Source organism: Calonectris borealis, chromosome 9, assembly GCF_964195595.1.
Source record: "Calonectris borealis chromosome 9, bCalBor7.hap1.2, whole genome shotgun sequence".
Lineage (NCBI taxonomy): Eukaryota > Metazoa > Chordata > Aves > Procellariiformes > Procellariidae > Calonectris > Calonectris borealis.
The window spans coordinates 5,350,509-5,371,778 of record NC_134320.1 but is presented as its reverse complement, the minus strand read 5'-3'; the positions used below and the strand labels follow the sequence as shown (position 1 = coordinate 5,371,778).

Sequence of the window (21,270 nt, the reverse complement as noted above, 5' to 3'; positions counted from 1 at the left end):
GGTCCCGTGGGAGACGGGAGCCCACGGGACACGCCGCCCTCCCTGGCACTCCTCTCAGCCGGGAGCAGGACACAAGCCTGATGATGGGAGTTACTCTCCTAGTGAGCAGCGGTTCCCGTCACCTAGGAGGAAGGCTGCTCTGTCGGTGCGAAGGCACACGATAACCTGTTTTCCAAGGGCAGGCTCACCCCAGCGCCCTGCAGAGGTTGCTCCAGAGCTGTCTGTGAGCAGGGACCCGAGGGCCAGCAAAATGCAAACTCATCCTGAATGGCTTCTGCCTAAAATACATCAACTGCAGAGCGCTCCTGTCAAAATTGCTCTTAGTCAGGCTACTAATGACATGGTACTCACAAGGGTAGAACACATGGCCAGTTTCAAAGACCCTTTACCCTAAGGCACCCATTTGCTAAGGACTCTACGCTGGAAATAGCTAAGGACTCTAATGGGAAACTCTGGATGACTGTGCAGGTTCAGGATTTGAAGCTGTCGAGACACACAAGATAAAACATGATTTTAAATATATGTTTCAGCTAGCTATGACGTTAAGACAGCAGTCCAGTAAAGCTGCCAGCAAAATCATTGGCAATCCCAATCAAATTATGTTAAGCACGGTAACTTCTTTGTAATTGGTTTATCTTAGTGCGTGCTTGGAACAAGGTTTTTTATTCTTTAAAAAAAAATAACCCTGATGTTTGATTTCATTCAAATGCTGGGTAAGGAGAAACATAGGGTGTGTCTTGCACGTGGATGCGTCTTTGTTTGTAAGGACTCATAAAAACTTAAGCAATTATTTTTAAAATGTTGGTGACTCTGCCTATGCAAACGCTTGCTTCTCCACAACAAAGAGATTGCAGAGGGCAGGAGGAGCTCCCATACCGAAGAATTTTTCAATTTGACTGCCGAGTCCTCTTACCTTTCCTGTCCTTCCCTATAGCAAAGGGTATATTCAATCAGTGAGTGTCATAGCAACCCTTTTTTGGGTGGTCTCGTCTCTTTCTGGGAGATAAATTTTTCATTGAAAAAAATAGTAAATGGGCAGATTTATAAATGTGTGGAGGCGAATTCGTCACCCACATTCCACAGGCATTCAGCACGTCTCTGTCTTTTGAAAACTTCTCATTAGTCTCACCTCTGTGGTTATGGAAATGCCTTCTCAGGATAGCTTTTGGGAGGGGTTAGTTGGGAGGGGAGCGTGTTGGAGTTGGGTTTTTTCCCTTGACAAAGTAGTTTCAAACAGTTGTTCTAATATACATGTTAAGTCTAATGAGGATGACTAATATGTCATTTAATCAGAGACTTCCATGTCTTTTGGGATTCTAGGCAGAGCTGGATTCTAGGGCAGAGTTTGAGCAGGAGACACTTGTATTTCCCTTCTCCTTGCCCCATGTATGAATTTTATCTCCTTCACTTTTCCTTCCCTCACAGTCAGCAGTGAGAAAATTTGTGCCTGCATTCACACCAACCACTATACTAATGCAGGATAACTCAAATTAGGGGGTAAACGTGTAAAGCCTGATGCAGATCCAGGTTACTAGGGAGCTGGAATATTTTTCTGCTGAGGTTGTCTGGGGTGAAATCCTTCCTTTTCCAGACCTGGCCATTCACCTACATTTTCTCTCATTTTAGGGGAGCACCTGCGAATCTGCCCACAAGGCTATACCTGCTGCACCAGCGAGATGGAGGAGAACTTTGCAAACAAAAGCCGAAGTGAATTTGAAGCCATGATGAAAGAGGCCGGTCGCTCTGTGCAGACGACCCTAACAGCGCAGCACAGAAGCTTTGACAGTAAGTAAAACCTGCTGGGTTCCCGCCTGCTCAGGATCCAGTCACTGCTTAACTTTCTAACCACTGTTCAAGCCAGGGATTCGTGTTCGACACGCCTTCCTCTGCATCTTGCTCGATAGTTTGTGTGAAATGTTGACCTTCAATAGGAATTGTACCTCTGGCAGTGTTTTTGCAAGACCAAGTCATTTTGAGAACTCCATTTCAGTGAAGCCATTGAAGGAGGCTGGCAGGCGCTCATACCAACAAATTGTGTACCTTGGCACCGACGCAGCTTTTACAAGCATGATGTAATCAGGTCTTACCACAGCAGCATAACATTTGAGGTAGTGATGTAAAACTTGGCACTATGCCTTGAGCTGTAGGTTGAAGAATATGGTAAAGGTGACTCGATAGCCCTCGGTACGTGGGGAGGGTTTAAGGAGGCATGGATTTTTCTTGTCCTTTCCATATAGATTGCAAATGAAAAGGAGGTTAGTTCACATTAGATGCTTATAACTTTCAGCTTCATACAAACATCAGAAAATGTTGTACAGCAGTGAAGGTCTTGGAGACTGCGGTACATAAGATGTTGCGGACAAACATACTCTCCAAAGTGCAGTATCCTCCTAACGTGCTAAGCAAAGGCTGAGGATGGCTCTCTTACTTTTATTGCTCCCTGAAGAATCCATTTTGCAGTGCACAGTAAGCCTCAAGGTCTGAAGGCCACTGGAAATAAATGGTTTATTGGCAAAATTGAGATGACCTATGATTCAGAAACTGTATCCATTATCAGATTTTGAAGAAGGTCAGACATTTAGAATCACGGTCCTCTTAACTTTATCAACAGTCATCAAATGGAGTGATCGTGAAAAGAATAGGCGTTGGGGAAAGAAGCTATAATAGCCAGAAAGGTGGAACTGGAAATTTGAAACAGTAAATAATAGATCTAAAGAAATAAGCCTGACCTTCAGGGAGCTGATAACCAAGATTAAGTGCTTTTACACTAAATAGAAAGAAAAGGCAGTGCATCTCTGCAAAACGCATTGTCACTGTTTGGCCAGGGTTGACCATAGTGAAGGCATTCCTTTAAAAGCTCAAAATTAATTGATTTTCACCTGCCTTAAAAAGTGATAACCAGGATTTTCAAAAGAGCCTTACAATGCTGGTTGCTCAGACTGATGTCTGAATGGGACCTGATGTAGCTGCTGCTGAACACACTCGCTGACCTCTGAAATCCAGGCCTTCGCAGGGGTTAATGCAGAACATCCACCAGCCTTGGCACCCTCTCCCTCCACTGCCTATTGCAGCATTGCCTATATATCTGCTTTTTATTTTTGCCACAGACACTCAAAAGAACATAGTTCTACATCTGTCATGTAAGAGAGTGCAAAATTTGATGGAAGCTTTGAGGATAATATTGACGAGCAGAAATTGCCTAGTGAAGAACTGGTTTAGTATGAGTGTGATGTTTTGGTGAATTAATAGTAACAGCAGCAATAGGAATAATAGTAAGCAAAACCTAGCATAGGAAAGGGGGATGCTTGTGTTGAGATGCCAATGAGAGCTGTAAGGGCTTTCCTTTTTTTTTTTTTTTGTTCCCCAGCATTTTACAAAAATAGAGCTTTATTTCAGTGGTGCATACCTGAGTTTCTTTTAAGCATCAAACAAAGTAAGTGTTCAATAAGCCAAGTATTACTTTAACAGACCATAATGCACAGATCATTGGTGTTTTGCAGTGGGAATAACCTCACTTGAGCCCACAAGGCCAAAAAGATGTCTCCTGCTCCCATTATACCTTTTTAGTTTGCTTAACTACCCTTGCAATCAATATAGAGTTTATAATTTATGCAAGACATGATTTAAAAAAAAAATTAATCATATTGTGTCTGAGTTTCAAGCATGACTTTACCTATAAGCAGTATTATTATTTTTTCTTTAGCTACTACATAGATGGTTTAAAATTGAGGGAGTTCTGGTGATGGGGCAATGGAATCCCCTCAGCTCCTGAAACAATGCCATAGAAACCACCCTGTCTTCCAGTTAATGTTATTAATCTCACAGTTAACAAGACTTTTTGCAGGGAGTGCTGTTTAGAGCTGTTCAATAAAAGAGGTTTTTAATGTCAGATTGATGAGTTCTAGTCTCTCTGGCACCGGATGCCTGGTTTTGCTGGATTTACTTAGCAGCAGCTTAGAGTGCAGGTTTTGGGGTTGCAGAGGTATCGATGCACAGCTTGTCTTCATATTAGAGATTTCGTTTGTCCTGAGGTGGACGTAGTGGGGGAGGTTCCACTGGATGGGGATGTCCGACCCTTTCTCGTAGAATTTGCAGCCTGGAGATCAGATTATTCATATATTCTCTGCTAGCAGGTGTGGCATATTGAACTTTAGGCCTGGAGCTGTCTTTTTTAGATTCATCACGGCAAATCTTGCTTCTGTAATCTCAGTGCTGATCATGGCAATAGTCCCTACTTGTAAATTGCCCCGAAGCTCCAGCTAGAAAATAGCAATCTGCCTCTGAAGTAATATTCTCCATGGTAGTGTTCAACATTTTGCTTTGGAGAATAATTAATCTTTGCAGGTTGTGGTCTGTAAAGCCCTAAATTGTCAGAGCACCTCTACTCTGAGCCTCGGCTTTGTCCTGTTGCAAGGAATTATAATCTGTTGTTTCAATCTCACTGGCTGCTGTTGGGGCAAACACTTCGTGGCCAAGAGCAGTGTGTCTTTTATCTCATACAAAGTATTTTTAGAGAAAATATACATATGAAATACAGATGACATACGATAGGTATAGCTATATATTCAAAAGTGATATATGTGGAATAGGATCCTATGATTTGAGTGCTCCCTCTGCATAGCAGAGGACACATGCCTTCTGGGATGCCCTTCCTCCAGGATCTGCCAGGGCTAAATTTGAAGTTTAACAGCCTACAGTATTGCTTAGCTGCTTACTAGTGCATTTGTTGTTTTGCTTTAGTTTACTGTAGTTAGCAGGATTTGGGGGCATCAGATTCGAGCTACACATGTGGTCATTGGCTTGCTGTTAACCTTTTAGTTGAAAAGGTAGTATTTTGCTCTACAACCGATTGGTTTTAATTTAAAAAAAGAAAAAAAGAAAAGCACAGACCATGAGTGATGGGAGCATATGCTTTTGATAAGTCAGTGTTAGGGAGGACATTGAGGTCAGAGTAGCGGCATTTCATTAGCAGGATTATACGCACAAATTCTTTGTTAATTCTGATGTCCCAGGGCTCTTGGTCAGCCAGGGAGGAGGGGTGTAGTTACCTGGGTGCACAGCCTGTGACGGGGACATGCTGGAGGCTGCTAGATTGGTTTTGGTCAGAGTTTACTTGCCTGGAAAATTGTACATACCCCATACTTGAAAAGAAAAACGTGAATAATAAAAACGAAAACAAGATTGGGAATCTTGGAGGGAGCTGGGACAGTCTCTGTTGAGACTGGTACTAAATATTGTTTTAGAGATGCTACCAACATTATACGTGTCTCAGAGATTTTAATTGCAGAATGTGCTTTTTTTCAAACTGGTATCATCTCAGTGGATGGGAAATTTTCGGTATCTGTTATTACAAAATGAAATAGTTTGATAAGGAACTTTGTTCAAGCAGATGGTTTCAAGAAACTGATGAGAGCTGCCTGTTGCCCCCTCTGCCGGCTGCGGAACAGGAGTTAACCAGTGAAGTGCTTTGGTTCTAGAATTGTGCTGAGAACAAGATATAAACATTAGGCAGGTTTGGGGGAGAGTCCTTGGGAAAATGAGCTCTTTTTTTTGAGTATCTCACAACTGTATGTCAGTGTTGCACAAAAGTGGTGGGACTTTTGAACTCCTGTCCTTCCCAATGAAACTTGTGCCTCCATGATCCGTTACAGAGATGAGCAGGGAAAACCTCTGGACCATGGAGGAAAGGCCAGAGGAGTGATTTGTGATGCCTGGTCAGAGCAGGTGACCGTTCAGAGCCGGTGCAGCCTGGGATGGCAGCACGGGTTGGGGCTGCACGGCTGGCAGAGGGGGCGGAAAGGGGGAGCAAGAGCAAATGATGCTTGGAGTGACAGTGAGGGGCTGCAAGCAAGCAAGGAACAAGGCTGTTTTTCTAGTCTTGATGAAAGCTCACTTGTTGAGAGTCTAATCCTTGTCTGTCTCTCTCTTTTCTCCCTTTTTCCCCACTTAAATCACTTTTTAATAATACTGCAATGTTGTGCCAATCTTTCCTTCCCAATCATTTTGGTACACTTAGCAAGCGCTCCCTGTGTGACTGCTGACCTTTAGCTGTGAGCCAGGAAATCTGTCCTTTCAGAATTGTTTCATGTTTTCAGGAAATATCAACAAGCCGAACCAAAAATCTTGGCTTTTGTTCCACACTGCACAGTCTAAAAACGATTTGTAGCTCTCATAAATTCTGGGATTTTAAGATGTGGCAATCAAATGCAGATTAAAAATTATGTATTTTATAGGTGGCTGCTCATTGGAGAGCTGATGTCATGTAAAAGCTTTCGTAATGTCTAATGTTGGTAGCTGGAAATTGCATATGCTGAAACACAGACCATGCAGATAATTAACACTATTTGAGAGTTAGTTTTAGACAGTTACATATTTCTTATGAAGATTAATCATTGTTTTAAATGTTACAAGGTGGGGAACGTTCTAGAAGCTGTTACACACTAATGGTTAAAATTTTAGAGATTTCTAAAGGTCTCTTGTTTAAGATCCAAGCTCTGTCTTTGTCAGAGGAACTGACTTATTTAATCCACAGTACCTAGGTTTCAGCCCCTAAAAGGACTGTTTGGAGAGAGAGGCGTATATATATATTATTTACATATACTGTAGATGCTTAAGGAAGCTGATCAGGAGGCTGTGGTGTAAACCCAGCAGGCAAAGCTCTGTCCTACCCCACTGACTTTAAACCTGGACTACAAAATCCAGACCTGAATCTGAATTTTGCAGGTATTTTCTCAGTTGATGGTAACATGAACCAAGCCCTGCCAGCCTGAAATTTTCAGGTGTCCGAATTTGGTGGCCCACACACTAAAATATGTGTTCTGAGAGATGTGGGACTACTCTGTGCAAAAAATGATTGACATAAGACTGAAGCAATGATTATCCAGGCCACAGGGACTGCAGTGCCTGTGTCCCCGGACGCGTTGCCCCAACACAACTGCTCCGCACTTCCAGCGTCCCGCTGCCACCGCTCTCGGCTCTGGGTGTTTCATGGAGGCATCGCGTGGTTTGGGTTTGGGGAGGTGCTGTCTAAAAGATACTGTGTTTACGTGGAAACAGGAAAGAAATCTTCCAGGGGCTGGTTATGCCTCAAAATATGGAAATGCTGCTGTGTTTTGAAATAAATTCCTTTGTTTCAAAGGTTGTGGAAAGGAGCACTTCTGGAGTCAGCGGTGTCCCTCCGGCAGTCCCAGCCTGTGCTCGGTGAGCTAGCTGCCTCCCGCTGCCCCTGGCATCGGCACGGGCTGCTCCCTAGGGCCAAGCATTTGAGTTTGAACTTTAAATGTATTGCTTTTGATCCAGAAGTCTCTAATTAGCCAGGAACGCTCTTTTTTGTGGTAACTCCCCACGCTGGGGCTCTGCCCCTGAAATTGTGGTGTGTGGCCTCAGTTGGTGGCCTTGGCCATGGGCTCAGCTCTGCGGGAGAGCGCTGACCTCCGGGGCATCCTCGGGCAGGCAGGAGGCGGCAGCGGGTCCCAGCACCCCGTGGGGCAGCAGGCTCAGCCATCCCTCAGGGTACGTGGTGGGGACGTCGGGGTGACTTCCACGGCTCACCTGATGTTTGCCTTTCCAAATGTCAGTCTTGCATTGGCCTTCTGCTGGTCTCATAACTCAACATCTAATATCAAGCAGTGCCTGTGCACAGGCATCTTTTCCAAACTGAAAAATATAAACGGACCTAAAACACTTCAGCCTTCAAACAAAAAGCTAGTAGAGTCAGGGAAACTGAGGAAGAGGGGGGAATTAAGGGGAAGAAGGTGTTTGAGATAAGCAGGAAGCTTAATGATCTTTTTTCCTAGTGAGATGACAAAGAAACAGGAGAAAAAGAAACCTGGAAGTCAATCGCTTTTGCTAAATAATTGTTCATCACCTGCACTGCATTTCTCTGACAGGGGGTACCCTGTTTGGCAAAATTGCGCTAGTCAAAGCACCATTAATTGTTTTGTACCCCCTCCTGCATGGCGCTTGGGCGGCATCATTCAGAAGAAGCCCAGTTGTCCCCCAGCTTTGCCTCTGGGACACGTTATCAAAAGTACTTATAAGAGGGGCTATCAAAGATGATTCCTTTGGCTCCCCTGGACTTCCTTCCTTTAGGGTTGGTTTTGGGATGAGACAGAAAGAGAGAGAACATCCTTTAACCTGGAAATAAAAAAGCAAGGTCCCAGGTGGATCCAGGACACAGAAACAAATAAGGGGGTTCCCTTGGAGGCCTCCTTAGGAGGAAGGCAGCAAGCACCCACGCTTGCCTCCTTCCTTCTTTCCCCCAAGGAACCACCTTAAGAAAACCCCAGCACGAGACAGGATTGATGCTAGTCCGGCTGTCACTCCCCCACAATCATGCTCCGCAGAAAGAATATGCTTTCATGTGTGGTGCTGAGCATCTCGTTTGGTATTTATGGTTTCCTGGAATGGGGTGCGGCGTCTACCGAGGCGCATTCCTGGGCTCGGCAAGATTAATCCTGACAGGTAGCTGCCTCGGGGAAGCAAACGCTTAGGCTCACCTGTAACAGTTCCAGCACCTGGAGTTTTCTCTCCCCTTACAGCCACTTCTCTTCACATTTAATCTGCAAGGCTCCGTTGTGTGCTGCAGGGTATATTGCAATGTACGTGCAGCACTTTGCTTAACAGATGGCATAGGCACAATATTCTCTTTTATAGAAAGAAAAGAGAACAAAACAAGGCAGTGGCAGTGGCTGGGATGAGAGCACTGCACTAGGGTGCCTTCTGCAAGGGCTTGCACACCCCAAGAGATGAGCTGCTTCATCCCTGCAGAAATCAGATTAGGTAGAAAAGGTAGATCAGGCATCTCAGTTTCAGCAGCTGTCACCATGTTTTGTCAAACACTCAAAAAAAGCTGCCTCTGAGTGCTCAGAGAACAGTGAAATGCGCATCTGCTTGGGGACATAAAAGAAAGCACCTGCTCTTCCGAGATACTGGATGACACAGGCATATTTTGTACGAAATTAGTGATGTCCAGATAGTCATTTCAGAAGAAAGTGTTGGCAGAGTTTATTTTAACATTCAGGAATCAATGCACGAATCTCTTTGAAAACCTCTGATTTCACAGAGTAAGCAGCCAAGCAGCCAAACTGTTAGTACAAGCGCTGGTTGTTGCCTTCAGTGACTGAAGAAGCATTACACCCGGGTGGCCGGATGGAGGTCAGAGCAGTGAAACAGGAGATGAACAGCTGAGGTTTTTCTGCATGGCTCTGCAGAAGAGCCTGTGTCTTGAACCAGTTTACTCTCAGCCATCTTCCAGCTGGTTTACTGGTTTCTACATGAAGCAGTTTTCGCCCTTAAGCTCTCTGATGCTCAATGTTTCTCATAAGAGGAAAATACTAGGATTTCCTGGGCTACTCTTATTGCAAAGAAATGTAGGTGCTCTGAATCAGCTCTTGAGTTGGTAATTCCCTCCCAGCTTGGCATTTGCCAAGAATCACGTTTCTGTTCCTAGCCAGGTGCTGTGGTAATTTGGGAGCAAAAAGGGCTCCAGTGGCAAAGTGCTGTCCCTGCTTACAGATCGGCATACACAATAAGCCTGAAAATACGCTACTGAAATATGTGGCATGTCCTGACATAGGAGGTTGTGTTATTTTGAGTACTTCAAGATATCTGTTCTCATTTGAGATGATAGAAGTATTTTGTTCTCTCTCACTAGAAACGCTCGCAGCAAACTGTTGATTCTGCTTTATTAGTTATTGGCATTGAAGTAGCACATCCATAGAGCCAAGAAGCTTCTTGTTACTGTAATGCACTGCAGGGCATCCTGCCTGTCTGAGACTCAACCTGTGGTCCAAGGACTTTGTTTAAAAACAAAAAGAAAAAAAAACAACCAAACAAAGAAAAAACAGGTTTGGGTGAGGGACTATGGAGGGATGAGATGAGTGGAAGCTCATATGATAGGTTTGTGCGAGAGGTGGGAACAGCTTAAGTCCCTTGGCTTTGGGTAAGGTGCAGCAGTACCAGAAGTCCCTCTAGTTCATAAAACGCAGTGATCCTCTTCTGGTAAGAGAGCAAAAGACATCGTGTCATTCCATGTCTTATAGGGGTTTATCAACCAAGACCTTTCCATACGTTCGTTCTCAGCATCCCCAACCTAAGAGGGAATAGGCACTGGCTCTAAATGCTCCTTGGATCATTGTGTAAGGTTTTTTGTGTAAGGCCCCTTCCAAAGTGGAAGAAATGATCAAAATCATGAGGGAGGTCTGTAAACAACTTGTGTAAATGGGGGCAAGGGTATAACAGGGGTTTTTGGCACCTGGTAACCTGTGTGATTAGGAAAGTTGGGCTGATTTTGAGAGTCTAGCGGTACCAATGGGAGCTTGAAGGTGCTCTGTGCCTATGAAAACTAGGCTGAGAATTGATCTATCTACAGGGAGAGTCAAAGATAATCCCTCTTGGCGGCAGAAAGAGGCTGAATGCCTTCGCCGACGAACATTTCACCTTTGTATTTGCTATGGCTGCCTAAGGGATGCTTCACTTCTCCCCCACTTTCCTATTCTCATTTAATTTTCTCCCTTCAAACCAACACAGCTTCTTGCATTTAAAAGCACAGTTAACATGGTGTAATATGTGCAGAGCTTTTTCCAGTGCCTCACTTCCCTTCCAGGGTATGTCGGGGTATTTTGATTCTATGTGTTGTATTTTCTGAAATTAGCCAGGCTAGAGGGAAAGAAAACCCTCATTTTACCCAGCAAGTTCATAGCTACTTTTGAAGAAACTGGGTAGTGTTAAGTCAGTCTCATGAAATCTGCAGATTTGGCCAAGACACCAATGAACTGGGTTTGTTTCACTGTAAAGAGAAATAGAAATCAGAAAACCCAGCTTCTACAGGACCTGATTCTGCAAAGCATGAGTCCAGCATCAGGTGCTTTGAGTCAGTGGAGTCACGGGTAGGATACTCTGGGAATTTTACTTCAGCTAGATTGTCATCTTTAGGAGAGGACATGTAAAAATGATAGTTTCATCGAGGGCCTTTAAAGATTTCTCTTTAGTAATACTCCTTCTAATCCGCTGCTATCCCAGCAGGATCTGTCCTTTGCAGAAAGTTGCTCCACATTGCTCAGCGATGATTCCTGCTGACCAAGGGGTCACATCAGCGCATGCTTCACCTGAAGGCCAGCATGAAACAGTCCATACAAGAGCCCTGGTAGAAAAACAGTGAGGCTGCATGTATTAGTAGAGAAAAGAAATAAGGATTCATTTTTTCCCTCCAAAGCACCTTTTTATCGATTACCTACTTTTATTTTTGCATGTAATGCTGGAACTCTTGTCTCCATTTGTCGTGGCAACATCTCCAAGAGGGATACATACATTTCCATGTTGATCGCTACACCTGCTGCTTAAAACAACAACCATAATCTTTTTCCCTGGCTCAACCTACGAGAGCTGCCAAATGATAGTCTAAAACAAAATTAAACAAAATAGGAAAAATTATCATAAAGGGAGCCATGAAAATTGCTTGGATTTTCACTCATACATGAAGAATGAGGGCGGTAATATTTTTCAAAGCAGTACAGTCAAGAGCATGAATTCATTGGAACTTAGGGGCTTGGAGATGCTGATTAAGGGAGAGGGTCAAATGTATAAAGAACTATGTATACATGTATGTGCATATGTAGACAGGTGTGTGTATTTCAGTTGAAATGGGGCAAGCCCCAATTTCAGGAATTGCCGTATTCTGTCTAGGTGTTACTGGGAATGAATATTACAGTATATTTACATGTCAAGAGGTAACAAGCTTGTTGATTTGACTTGGGAATGCCACAACTACCTAGTCAAATGTGAATGCTAAATTGTGGTCTCCAGCTGTTCTTAAACAGAAATGAAGCTCCAAATGAAGGAGAAATCAGATACAAAAAGAGCAGCAGCTTCCCTGTGAATACTGGGGGCTTCAATCTTTTGGTTTTCATTTCCAGTAGTGTTGTGCAAGTAATGCACTGCTGAGCACCCCAGTGGTGACTGTCTCTGCTCTGCAGATTCGGAGCTGCATGGCAATGATAAAAAGAAATAAACAAACCCAACACCCCCTACTTCCCTCCCCAAAAGCCTGAGACATCTGCGAGCTGGGGATCAGACTGTCGGTTAATCAAGGCTCGGGGAAATAATGTTTGTTACAATTTAAGATTAGGATCGAGTCTGGATTCAGCTTTTAACACACTGGAGATAATTGAGCGGCTTCCTACAGCCCCAGCAGTATAGCAATTCACTTGTAAAATGCAACCTCTGTTTTAATGCTGCTAAAAATGAATAAATTGGTCCTCAAGGACTAATGAATGCCAATAAAAGTATTGTGCGGCACCATGTAGTAAACTTGTCGTGGAGGAAATGGCTGAAATTTACTTTCCTGAGAGCAGAATTTCAGCTCTCTTCTGATGCAGTCGTCCATGCCTGCGGCTCTGCTCCTGCCGTCCCGGTCGTTAGGAAAAGCAAGGGCTTAGGTGGAAATACCCAAGAATAATATATAGCCATAATTTGTTTGCTTTGTGCTTTATTCGTGACATCTGAGGGCAGAAGTAGAGCATCCTGTTTGTCTTGGTTCACTGTAAATCAAGGACTTGTCCATACCTTTGCTCTCCAGTTTTGGCTCCCAATTAATAACAGTGGACAGGTAGCGTTCCTCCTCCTCCAATGCTCATCACTTTGGCTGGCATCAAGAACCCCGGAGGACCGACTGATCCTCCTCCTTCACCCTCTCAAGTGAATAGGAAGGCTATGCAGTTGGCTGTACCCATGACGAAAACAGCCAGTATTTTAAATGTTGGGCATGCGTTTGCTGCAGCTCAGAAAAATCATGGCTATTTCAAACCTGAATTTTGTCCAGCTTGAGGAGCTCTTTGAAAGGAATATAATTGTTCTTGTTTCTGCAGGATTTTTGTGACTGTTGCAGCAGTTTTTAGTCAGGTTGGAGAAGACATGGTTGAGCTAAGCCGGGCGAGCTGTCGTCCCCTCACCGTGTTGAGCTCCCTGTGGGTCACAGTGAAGCCCAGCCCGGTAGCACGTTTGCCTTCCTGGTAGTGCCTGACCTGTCACCGTCAGGTCCCGGAACTGGTACACAGTTCAGCTTCCATTTGACCATGTCTGCTGTATGAAACAGAGAAGAAACACTCAATATTTTCATGTTTGCATAGTCCATCACAAAAAAGCAAGAAGACGAAAGACTAGAAGAGTCTTTCTTGTGCAGTCTTAATTTGTGCCTCCCTCTCGGGCATAAATAAACTATTGATATTCACTCTTTAATGATGTGATCCTAGACTATTTTTTTTTTCTCACAGGCCCCTTGACTCTTGCAAGGAATATGATAGATGATGTCTGCTGAATCATCATAATTCGTTGGGTAGCGTGGTGCATTATTTACTGTACAGAAGCCAAATCCTGCACTCAGTACATAATTATTAATTTCCTTGTAGGCTAATTAAAGATTGTATCATAATGCACATGCATCAGGGAGCTGAATTAAGGTTTCACCAGCAACTTGAATTTTTTCCTTTCCCTAAGTATGGGGATGTTTGGCTTTGCAATTATAAGACAGACTTGACTGTAGTCTTTACAAATCTAACATAAGGCCCCACGTTCACCCCAGAGATTCTGGTTTGTGGCATCAAATCGGCAGCAGCCAGTTCGGGAGCTCAGTGCTCCGGCAGCCCCCCTCCCCGCTTTGCGGGGCGGCTGGATGTGTGCCGCTGCCCGGGAGGTGCAGAGGGAGCCACAGCCCCGGGCGGAGGGCCAGCCTGCCTCCCTCCCGTGGTCACCACCCGCTCCAGCGTGCCACGGCCCAACAGCTTCTGGGAAAAAGAAAAGGAAAGGCAGCTAGCTGGTCCTGTTGCAAAGCACCGCCTCCTTTCCTTAATCTCAGCCTTAGAAACATGTTTGGCTGATCTTCTTCCTCAAAATTCATCTTAAAGCAGATCTCCAGCATGGAAGATTTGTGTAAGGTGTGTAAGGTAAGTTTGCTGTGAGGTGTTTAATTACGGGAGCAGAGTAGTCCAGGAGCTTTTCAGTCTGCTCATCAGAAATTTGCCTCAAGTATGATTAGTTAAGTAAAATCTTTAAAGATCTCTTTATTTGATTACCCCTTTTTTGTTGTTGTCTAAAAGAGAGAAAATGACATATTTAGACAGAAAAAGCTTTAGAAAGGGGTGATCTTCTTATTATATGTTTCTTCAGTGTTTGGCACAGTGTGGTTGAGAGCTTCCAGCGCTATAATAACAGTTATAATAAATGTGCATTGCCAGTGAAATTGTATTTTTGTACTTCAGACATCACAGGTGAACTGATACAGACTCAAACTGTTACCTAAGGAAAAAAAAAAGAGCTTTTCTTTGTTCTTGCCTTTAAACTGTGATAAGGATTTCTTTTGGGGAACGGACAAGTGCTTTTTTGCATTTTTAAAGTTAATGCACGGAAAGTCTTCAGTTGATTAGAAGAGGTCCTGCGTAGGATGGCTGTTTCATTACCAAGAGTTTAAGTGAGCTATAAATATATTTTATGTCCTTGTGCAAGTTCAGAGTACCATGACATATAATTAAAAGATTCTGAGCACTGCACGCATAGGAGCAACATAGGAAATAAACGTTTGACCTTTCTTACCTTTGGTCACCAGTAAGCAATTGCTCTCTGTGCTTCCTGCCTACATTACTTACTGTTTTGGCTTAAATACAAGAGGAAAATGCCTACTGAGAATGCTGAATGAACATTCACAATTCAATAGTTCTTCCGTCTGGATTTTTCTCTTCTCTAGAAGGTGCAGTGGAAAATGCCAAGCTATTAAGAAGCTAACAATTACCTTTAATTATTCAGGCCAGCTTCAGCTATGAATGAGAGAGAGATTTGGAGGCCATTGTTATTTCCTTTTATTTCTGAAAACAAAACAAGAAATGCTAATCGAGACATTTCATACAGCTGAAGCTCCAGTGTGTCTGAAGCAGTTCTGTTTTATTCCTAGCCAAGGAAAACACCATATATGTATCATACCGGAGTCGGATCCGCCTGTGGATTAACATCCCTGAAGATTTACTGGGAAGCTGACTCACTGAAGAGCCTTTTCTGTAAAACTGAGCCAAGTTTTGACACTGAATAAGTTGATGTAACTGGGTTAGGACACGGCCCAATGATTTTCAGGTTTGCACTAGGGAATAAAGCTGTGACAGACTATATCATTCCGAAGGAAACCCAGAAAATTAAATACACAGTAACAAATATAAAAGTTTATCTCCCGGGGCCAAAGAAAATAGAACAAGCCCTTGTCTGCTGTGTGTAAAACAGGGAGAGAAACCATTGGTCAGCAGAGCTAACGGAAAGGAGTTTACAAGATCCAGTTATCTGTTACTTGAGTCTGTAGTTACTGAGCTCGGAGAGCGAGCCTGTAGGGCTCACAGCCCTCTCCTTACGATCGCTGCACACCGCAGCTTTCTCTAGGCAATTTGGGGCATTTTCTTGACTCGTTCTGAGTGCTGCTGGGGCTGCCTGTGCAGCCTCAGAGCTGGGGGCTCTTTGGTCAGCGATGCTGAGATCCGTAGTGCTCCTGGAGGAGCTGGAAGTGTCCACGGCAGCAGTTCGGGACACTTTTGCTGGAGGTGGGGGGTTGATAGGCACCTGCCTCGTGCATCTTCAAAGGGAAGGGAGGAGGTAGCCAGCATGAAATGTGAAATGCTTGCTGGCTGTGAACCTACACTCGCTGCCCAGATACCGGCTGCCTCAGGAGTGTGCCCGGGTGAACCGAGGGTGGAATATGAGTCACCCTGAGAAATCCTCTCAAACCCAACTGCTGAGTGAACAGCAATAGCAGAAATACAGCTGTGGGAATAAATGTCTTTATTAGACCAGGGGTAAGCATTATCACAAGACTTATTAAGGAGGGGATACGTGTAAGGCCATTAAGTGACTGCAGTGCCGGAGGGCAGTGATCCTGGTAGCTGCTGCTCTTATTTCAGCATGGGAGCTGGTGGGGCACAGGGATGGGGAGGAAGCACATGCCTCATCCTGCACTGAAGGGCACGGCCAGGCACCTCTGTTGGGGGATCTTTGACTTCTCCCTGCAACAGGCAGAGTTTAGAACCACCAGAAAAAGGCTATTGAAACAAACTGGCCTGTCCTCGCAGCAACTCATTCCCTGGTATCTCTGCTCTTTATTCCTAAACAAGTAGACAGATTCCTAGTCCCGTGGCCCTTCTTATGGAGCGTTTAAGTAAACATGACACATGGAAAGGATCTGATACAGAGGCTGTTGAAATTGCTGGAGGGGCGCTTCCATGGCCACTGAAGTGGACACGGTGTGGATAAGGTGAAAAATCATCTCGAGACTTAGGTGTGAAGAAGCTGGAAAGGATGAGTTTTAACAGGCTGTCCCTCCTGGGCATCAGGGGTGAGAATTTTGCTGCTTTGCACGCTCCACATTTGCAGATCAGAAGGATTCCCTGTGGAAGGTGACTCTGCTTTGAAGATGGGGGGTAGCTTAACACCAGGAGAATATCTAAATAACCTGTAACCAGTAACACTTGCACACCCTCCATTCGGGCTCTTTAGGGGCATATTCCTGAGCACACAGAAGGGAGATGTTGGCAGACAGTGGTCAGGAGGAGATAGCCTGATCAGCAGCGGTCATGTTTGGACATCTAGGGGATAGACTGGGGTATAAGGGCAAAGAGAGAAAAGGGATATTTCTCGCAAACATGAAAAGCACGTTTAAAGGAATCAGGGGTGATACACAGAAGGCTGTCAGGAGGCACAGTTTAGGTTTGGTCTTTTTTCATTAAAAAAAAAGTATGATGATTAATTTTCATTAAAAGGACTAAAAAGATTGGAATCTGTGCTGTCGTAAAACTTGCGGATCTCTATTGTGCAATGTATTTTAAAAGGACAGGCATTTGAGATAGCAGGCGATATCTGCACAAACCACAAACCGCAATATGGATAAAATGCTTCCCTGCCAGACCCGAGTGATGGGTCACAGCGTGTTGACTGAGCACTTTCATCACGGTAATTGGACTGTTTGATATTTGTTGTGTTCTGCACCAGAAGCTTCCCAAGCAATCCAGGAAGCAAGCAGCCACCAACAGCACATTTAAATCTTCTCAGGTCTCTTCTGCAATCATAGCGCTACAGTAAATCTTGCTAATTATTTCACTAGAGTTTTGTCCTCTTTGTATGTAAACCCAGACGTTTATCTGTAGAGTCGCAGATTTAGGGTATTTCGTAGCAGTGTTGTACTGGAAATAGAGTACATTTTCTCCATACTTCTAGAGATTCACAACGAACTGAAACAATTTGGAACCTGAAATCGGATACTGGAAGTTCTTTTTCTTCCGATAATAGAAATTCACTGTGTCAAGCTAAGCTGATAAAATACTCCTATTTCAGATTGCTGCAAACAGCCAATTTGGGCAAGGAAGCAGTCACAATTTGAACTCCTATTAGGAATAAAATTACTTTTCAACACTGTCAAATTAGCAAAACTAATATCTAAGGAACAATTTGTAATTTCTTATTTACAAGAATTGCTGATCCGACGAACGAGACCTGTGTTCATGCTCTGAGGGGCTACTATCGTGACCATGCTAGCGTTTTAACATCTTAGACAAAGTGAACAGTGCAAGTCCAAAAACCCGATATAATAATTTATAGAGGGAGTTCTCATCTTCATCCCTCCTAGCCCCAACACATGTGCAAATGTGGTTGTTGTGTTTGTAAGCCTAACACAAGCCCCCTGTTTTTAACATCCTAGACTACCTCAAGTTAATATAAAAAAACACCTAACAGGCTCAAGACACTTTTCACATATGGGCTAATAATAAAATATTAACTTGAGTCTGGAAATAGAATTTTTTTTTCTCACTTTAGGGAATTAAAGTGGTCAATTTCCAGACAAAATTCTGTGGCTTTAAAGTAACGAGCATCAAAGACTGTCTGTTTTTAAGATGTTGAAAGACATTGAAAATGTTCAGGTAGTTAGCTTTGGATGTTTTAATACTTGGCTTAATTTAAATCCTGGAAAGATTGAACTAACGCATATCTTAAGAGGTAATTGCTTTGAGGAAGTGGAAAATACCATCTCTTCTTTATTCAAAGGCGTGTGCCTGTGGCAATTAGGATGGAACAGTATTTTGGGGTTACTCTGGGCTCCTTAGTGACCATGGAGGAAAAAATCACGTCTTTCTGTGTTGCAGTAAGAAAAAATATTCCGCCCATGCTGTCCTGATGGATATTTGGCCACTAAAGATCATAGTGCCATTGCATCAGGAGGCCAGGGTGCTTGTGGTAAGCCACCGGAGGCAAGAGGTTCAGGGTAGCTGCTTGTTTGACCACCCGAAGGTGCCTGAATAAAGCCCAGTTTTGAGACAGTGAGGTTTTGTTTCTTTATGAAAATTGTGTACTGTTACCTTGTGTCAGACCGGTTCGCTGTTTGCTTTTGGGAAGTTTGACGTTCAAAATAGATATCCATGTTCATAAACAGAGTATGTTTAGACAAATTCCCAAGTGTGAAGGACAGGAGCTACGCTGCTCCTGTTGTGCCATGTGGGTAGGTGGCTTGTGTGTTTTGTACATCTGTGGCTCAGAATTAGGCAGGGAACTGGTGGAGCTGCCAGAAAAGATGGAAATTTCCTTTACCACGTGCTGGTAAGGGTGCGTGAACAGACACTGCACAGCTGCCCAGCCCTCACCTGAGTACGCTCTGCTTTGCAGAAGTAACTGCTCACCAGTGCTTTTGCAGAACAAAGCCAGGTGCAAAGGGCAATAAAAGTCTATTTGCTGCTCTGTAGGGAAAGAAGTCAGGAGTGTTGAGCTAAATAAGAGATTTGGTAGTTATTTGCAGACTTTTATGCAGAGCCTTTTGAGAGAAAACTCAGCTAGATTAAAGGAGAGTATACCAAAGTGGTTGTAGCCAGTGTATGCCAACAGCTGAAAGCTTTTAACAAAGATATGCATAGCCAGAAGAGAATAAGGACATGATTTTTACCTTATCTAATATCTTCATTCGTTAGCAACATAAGACTAAATGAAAAAGGAAAAGCTGGTCCAGAAATAAACCCCCCAGCCTAGGTAGTGAGACTCTTAAGAGTGGTTCCTTGCTTCATTTAAGATGTCCTTTGTGATTTTTGGGACATAGTGAGGCTCTGAGCCAGAAGAGCCATGGGGCAGCTAATCCCATTTATCTCAGTGGCAGGCCCCTAAATATCACTGATGTTCTGAGCCTCAGACTGTAATAGGACTTTCCCAGCTTCACGGGTATTATGAAGATAGATAGACTAAAAAGGTGCACACATCCTTTAGTAACAACAGCCATATAAGTACCTTAAATGCACTTTATTATGCATGGAAGGATAACATTAAGTGTTAAAAACAGATTGGTTCTATTAAAGAGGAGCAGTTGAGAAATAAGCAATAGCCAGGAGAAATCCATGTTAAGAAGCATTTTTGTAGACATGTCTTTGCCTCATTTTTCTTTTCTCTCATTTCTCTTTATTCCAAAATTAAAAGAGATTACTATTTCTTTTCAGAAAGCCCTGAACCCAGAAATTAGGCTAAAAATTTGCCTGCACATAATGAGGAAGAAGCCTTAAAGTACATCACCATAACTCCAAGAGGTAATTTCCAGAGCTAGATGGTCCCACATTTGTAAATGATCATCCTTCAAAGCCGTTCACTTGCCAGGATTGTCTGGCTTACTGGAACTTTACAGCACAGAAATATTGGTTCTTTTCTGTCTAATTTCAGAGCAGCCTAACAGAGCCAATGTACTCACCGGTGTCATCGCTCAGTACTCTGCATCCCCACCGAAATCAGTGAGTGTTTGAAGGGAGGCTCAGGATGGCCCAAAACAGGCACAGTGATTACAATTAAAAGACATTTCCTAGGCTTTGAAGTGCTTGCAATGATGGTATTTGTAAATGGATTTCACTCAACATAAGCATGCTAGGAGGACGAAACTGCAAATCACTAGGAAATGAAGCTTTCTATATTCTCAACGTTTTAAGGATATTTTGGATTAAAGGCTGACAAATTTAGGCATTAGGAAAGAAACCGTACGAGTCAGGCCTCTTTACACAGCAGTGCTTCATAGGGCACTTTTCTGTCTTGCTTCCATGTACTCTGAGAAATAATAAAATGAAGACGACATTGAATTTAGCATTAATTCTGGAAACAAAACCAAGGGGATTTTAGTATTTTCATTTACGTTCACTTTTGGTAGCTGTTCAGCTTGCTGTAAATTACATACAATTCTATCACACTATAGCCTTATAAAATTGAGCGGTATGCAAAGATTTGCAAAGAATCCACAGCACAGGCTATATAGACTTTTTCTTAATAGATGCAGAAATCAAGCCACGGTGAAGGTGTCAAAAAATAGCCCTTGAAATATTTCCTCTTCCAGCTTGGAAAGTAATAACATTTCTACTGCTGCTAAGCCCAAGCCTGGCAAATATTTTTCTGTCATTAAAATAAGCATTTCCCAATGCTATTTCCTTCCTGTCACACTGGGTATTGGGCTATAATTCTCCCCGCTGTTGCTTTTCTTTGTGAGCAGGTGGAGGAGTCTAGACGGGCCGTGGTTTTGAAGGCACGCTCTTGGCCCTTGTGTCCTGGAAGTGTATAGTTTTGCTATAGAGAGTTTGTGGTGGTGTCTCTTTTGCTGCTCGTTTGAGGTTATATATCTTTGCCTTTGCAAATAGGCCCTTGGAGCCAGTGGGAGTAGTTGTGTTCTTAAGGCAAACAAGATTTGACCTTAGAGTAACATGATAGCAAATACACGGGTTCAAATTGATGGCTCGGTGGACGAAGTACCGAGAAGTACCTACAACAATTAGTTGCTCATGGATTAGAAATTTCATGCCCTGCAACCCTCATTGTAATCCCATTTATTTTTTCACAGGTTTCAGGAGAGGTACCGTTTCGTTTACATTAGCATGAATGATGAGTGCTAATCTGAGATGACAGAGCAATTTAAAACTGGCAGTAAGTTGCTGAGGTAATATCTAAAATGTGAAATGTCTCATTCATTAGGAGAGGTGAAGATGATGAGCTTAACTGCACCCTCTCTCAAACTGGTTTCATGCCAAGGCAGATCTGCTGTGTTTTGTAGAGCCTATACTTTCTTTGTACTGGCTTCAGTTCAGATTAGAGTCAAGGTCCAAATACCAACTTCTTCACAGTAGCTGAGCAAGATGGGTATAGAAACCCAGTACTGTATATATGTCAGCAAAAATCAAACCAGAAATGTTAACAGGGACTGCACCCTTTCTTTTCTTAGCAACAGGTAGGATAATTTAGGGCAAT

The 21,270-nt window shown here is 43.4% G+C and overlaps 1 protein-coding gene across 1 annotated transcript in view; it reads left to right on the top strand.

Annotated features, from left to right (window-relative positions):
- Nucleotides 1-21,270, top strand: part of GPC1 (glypican 1) — a 214,066-nt gene that overhangs the window by 105,305 nt on the left and 87,491 nt on the right. Inside the window, exon 2 of the mRNA XM_075157618.1 lies at nucleotides 1,627-1,785. Coding sequence (XP_075013719.1) covers nucleotides 1,627-1,785 — 159 coding nt within the window. The remainder of the gene's footprint in view (nucleotides 1-1,626; nucleotides 1,786-21,270) is intronic.